The sequence below is a fragment of the Saccostrea echinata genome, unplaced genomic scaffold (assembly GCF_033153115.1).
Source record: "Saccostrea echinata isolate AGI-Se365-2 ecotype Australia unplaced genomic scaffold, CSIRO_AGI_Sech_v1 ptg000010l, whole genome shotgun sequence".
Lineage (NCBI taxonomy): Eukaryota > Metazoa > Mollusca > Bivalvia > Ostreida > Ostreidae > Saccostrea > Saccostrea echinata.
In genome coordinates, this window is record NW_026889759.1 from 4,315,471 (window position 1) to 4,320,267 (window position 4,797).

General features: G+C 31.5%; 1 protein-coding gene across 1 annotated transcript; it reads right to left on the reverse strand.

Annotated features, from left to right (window-relative positions):
• Window positions 1-271: 271 nt before the first annotated feature.
• On the reverse strand, window positions 272-3,754 carry LOC133184606 (membrane progestin receptor beta-like). Its single transcript, XM_061319694.1, has 2 exons — window positions 3,680-3,754; window positions 272-3,329 (listed from the first exon to the last, which is right to left on the reverse strand). The coding sequence occupies exon 2, from the start codon at window positions 3,315-3,317 to the stop codon at window positions 2,322-2,324; it is 996 nt and encodes a 331-aa protein (XP_061175678.1). The 5' UTR covers window positions 3,318-3,329; window positions 3,680-3,754; the 3' UTR covers window positions 272-2,321.
• Between the last annotated feature and the right edge of the window lie 1,043 nt (window positions 3,755-4,797).

A 4,797-nucleotide genomic window follows, 5' to 3' on the forward strand; every position in this document is an offset into this window, starting at 1 on the left:
TCAAAAGTTAATGCATGATGACAGATGAAAACAGATAGCAATAGGTCACTTGAATGATTCAGGTGACCTGAAGTTTTAATAGTACATAAGAAGGCTGATCACATACATAATTTAATATGTTAATATTTAGGAAACCATCAGATGAAGCCTCTTTTTCCCTGGGTGTTTTTACTACAACTAAAGAGGGATAACTATTACAAACATTATCAAATGAAGCAACACTTGGAGCTTTTTTAAGATTTATTGAAAAACAAATACAACATTTTGGATTAATAAGTTTGATCGTCTAAATGTCAAACAAAAAGAAATAAATACAGAAAGAAAAAAGTTCTAAAAATCATGACAAATAAAGTATAAAAATAATAATGATTGTTAAACCTTTAAAAATTGTTTCCTATATAATTCTACACTATAAAAAAGTCTAACATTTCCAATGTTTTACTGAGCGGTCATAAAAAAATTGATGTTTTAAAGCAGAGCGAGATATTGGACCTGTGGATGAGATGTTGGACCGCTTACGTCACAGTGTGGGCGTGGTCAGCTGTATCTCATTTGCATTCGTTAGAGTTCAACAGAACTTTACGGAATTGACCAAGTTTAAACCACAGTGCGGGTAAACAAAATTTACATCATGTTATGTCAAAATAAAAAGTAAAAGGTATAACAAAACATTTATTGACTGTGTTCTCGGGCAAAATGTGTTTTGTCGACCCCTCGAACAAAACTGTTTGCCTTCGGCCTAACAGTCTCAGGCAAACAGTTTGGTTCTTGGGTCCGACAAAATGCATGATGCTCTCGAACCCAGTCAATAAATGTATATTATTATATACACACTACAACTCTGTAATTGACATATATCACCAGTAAAAATAATATATAGAGTGTTTCTCCATGATTTTCTTGAGGTAAAATTTCAGCATAACTCTCACGTGAACATGTTAACACCAATAAATAAATAATCAACATATTAATTAATTCATAATTAATTCAATCACTAACATTCTAGAAGAGACTTGTATTGGGCAAGCAGTGCGATTGCTGTTAACATTAAACTTTCATAAAACACTTTTTAATGGAATGAATTGTCATACGTACAAAAGAAAAACTATATAAAATATTCTGAACAAAGCTTATCAATCACAGGAAAAAAAAAATAAGATTTTAAAAATCTGAAAAATATAACATAATTAATCATCTCTGTAGATAACAAAATCACAGATAAGAACTAATATTGAATTAATGATATGAACCAAGGATTATGTCATTGCCATTTAGAAAAGAAAGATGAGTAAAGACACTAACTCCTCTGAGGAATTGTGACCAGATCATTTATTAAAAAAATTAAATATCTGAAGAATGTTTAATCCACTGACTCATAATTATGTGACATCCATATATAAAACACATATTTGTAAAGCATGCCATTAAATAAGTATAGTATACAAGAGTTTCACTACTATGTGTCATCTAATGATAGGAATAAAATATTCTTGTAAAACATAAAAACTCCATAGAATTGAACATTATTATGCATAAGTTAAAGATCTTTGATGAGAAAATATAAATCCTATCTTAAATTTCTGTTCAAATATTATAAACTCTGGGAATAGCAATAGTTATTCCATCAGTAAAACACCAACAATTTTGCAGTCGAGAAAACTTGCTTTTCATTCTTTTTTCTTAAATCAAATGCAAACTGAAATGTTTAGTATAAACTTACAGGAAGAAAATACCCTTTACTGTTATGAGAAGTGACCAAAAATATCTCTCTCATCAAGAAAAAAAACCCCACTCACTATATATTCTAACATCATTATCAATTCAAAATGTCTGAGAAAAAAAATCATTTAAACACATTATCCTTAATTTTTTAAGCTGGTGAAATTTGATTGTTTCTAAGTAAAGCTAGGACAAATTTCAAGGGTATTAATTTCTAAAAATAGAATTTGATTTTGAAGTACAAATATCCTAGTAGTTCAGGAAGAAAAGACAAGAAATGGTGATTTAAACAGATTAACTTGTAATGACATGATAGCTCCTACAGCAGGATGCATGTTGTAAGTGACCCTCATTCAGGTACAATAACCTTAATGGACAACAGTTCAATGACCTCATTCTATAAATGTTGACTATCACAATTTGGATTATGTATATCCTATCACATAATTCAGTAGCCTCATCGGCAAGTCTATAATTCTATTTAACAAAGTTTGTTATTAACTTATTTTTTTTTTATAGAAGGAAAGATTCATGTTCAGTTACAGCTCAGAAAATGACCACATGAACAATATAACTGGCAAAAATGAATAATCATACTGTGTTTACTTTTGTTTTAAACTTTCTTTTGCTAATCTTGATTTCACAATATTATGAAATATCAAAACATTAAGGATGCATGCAACTGACAAAATGATAACTGCCCCAAACGTTTCCATAAATGTAGGTTCATCCACAAAAGCTGGGGTTCTGTGATATTTTTCTATATCTAAATGGACTCCATCAAGCTGCTTCTGGGTGACAAGAATTATACAGATGTGGAAAATCTGATGGCTATGTCCAACAAAGTCGAACTTTCCAGGGAAAAATCGTTGAGGAATGTCAGAACCAAAGAAGAAGCCAGCCAAGGCAAACCAAACCATCTGAGCTGTGTGATGATAGAGACTTACGTCCTCGCCATCCTTATCCAAAAACAAACGATGTAAAATTGGAAGGGACAGCCACAAATAGATGCTTCCCACTGAACCTATTTGCCAGATCTTCCTTGTAAATGGATATGGACGTTTGTAGAATACCTTAGAAATGCTGCAACATAGACACACTAATGCAGCTAAAATTACCCCAACTGGAATCGATAAAATCTTTAAAGCTGAATTTAGCATAGTGTCATGGATGCAATAAGCATAATGCATGATAGTGCTCCCAAAGCCAAATATACCAATGCCAGCATAATCTATCATAAATCCAGTATAATGGACTTGCTCTGATTTGTTGGAAAAGCAATGTGCACATGTACTGCAGAGATACATGATTATCATTGTTATTAGTCCAGCACTAAGGGGCCACATATGGGGATCTCCAATTAAGTCATACTGATTAGCAAACTCCAAGCACCTGGAAATTGTCAACAGTAAACCAATGAGGTGTGTCCAAACATTCATACACTCATTGTGTTTTTGAAACATGCTGCAGACATAATAGCTCCATGGCTGATGAGGATGGCGGAATCCAGTCTCAACATGGGGCTCATGGAAAAGTATTGGGACATCCTCTTTAGTTGTTGTTGGTCTCAAGAGTGAACTTTGTCGTTTGTGTTTCATGATGAAAATTTACTGTAACAAAGAAAACTTTGTAAGCAAACAGATTTTAAAGCATTAAATTATTAAAATAAAAAAATATATATGCAAAATACTTGAATGTACTGAAAATCAAGAGTTATTATCATCTTCTTGCTATAATAGATTCACTACCCTCTTGTTAGCATTCAGTAACGCATATTGAAGTGAACGAAATGAGGGAAAAGATTAAAGAATTTTTAATCTGCAAACTATTAACCAGCAATGCCTTCAGATTATGCAAGCAAGTGACAGAAATCAGCTGATCGATCTTGAGATTATATCATTGTGAGACTGATTCTAGCGACTGAAAATGAAAATAGCAAAGAAACTCAAGGAATGGATACCTGCTACTTTACAATCTCATGAAATGTTGTCCCTAGAATATACTTCCTACTTACTCCTGTCCGCAACAAGTCGCGGTGTGTGATCCGGATATTTCCGAATAAAACTTATCTTATTTCCTTTTTTACTCGTTTAGACAACTTGTACCTTAGAAAGGTTGATAATGGTGAAAGAAGCAGTCTGACTGATTTTAAAAACTTTTGTTACTACGGTTGAATAGGTAAATATGCAGACAGCGTCATAAACTCAGAGGAAACGTTTATGACCATTACGGCTAATTCGAATGAAAACTGTACAAAAATTTGTTACTCTATGGAAAAAGCTGTAGAACTCGAATTTCCTCTGTTTTTTGTTGTTGTTTTTTTTAAATTCAAATGCAAACTTTATTTTTCCTTATTGCTACCTTAATATAGAAGTCCATGTATTTTTTGATACATGGTAATTTAATCAAAATAAGATTGTGTGTTAGTTATTACTTCAAACAGGGACCTATATACTAACTGTTAGTGTAGGTCCCTGCTGCAAATATGTCTTTTGTAAAGCAACTAAACATACTAGGTAAAAGTCAGCACTAATTTATTGCCATGTAAGGTTAATTAAATTACATGTTTTCCATTCACCATGTTGACATTTGAACTGATGTAACAGCTTATTCTAGAGAATATTTTCGATATTCTTAAAAACAATATTCTTAAGAAATATAAATATATCATCTCAAGTTAATTCCAAAACTTTTAATATTTTAGTAAAAGGTAATAAAATGATTTTGAAATTTTTGCAAAATGACTAAATTACACAGATTAGCAAATGGTCAAAATTCTTGTGATTTTTCATATGCCCTATTGTTCACTTTTTTAAAATCTTGCACTTTTTTTTAAAATGGTATACCGGTAAATCTTTAAAATTGTCAAGGAGAACGAAGTATAGCATTTTCATTCATATTAAGAAATTATTCATAATGCCATATTTTCATTAGTTTCTTTAATCATTTTATACAATAACAAAGGAGGAATCAGAAATACTATCAGGTGATCCATGCATGGTCAGCCATATCTACGAATTTCACCAACTTCCAATCATTGACTGCTTCACTATTGCCAAATTTGGTTTTAATAATCAA

What these genes read in the sequence shown, in the direction of transcription:
- LOC133184606 (XM_061319694.1), bottom strand. Translation starts at nt 3,317, where the DNA reads ATGAAACACAAACGACAAAGTTCACTCTTGAGACCAACAACAACTAAA.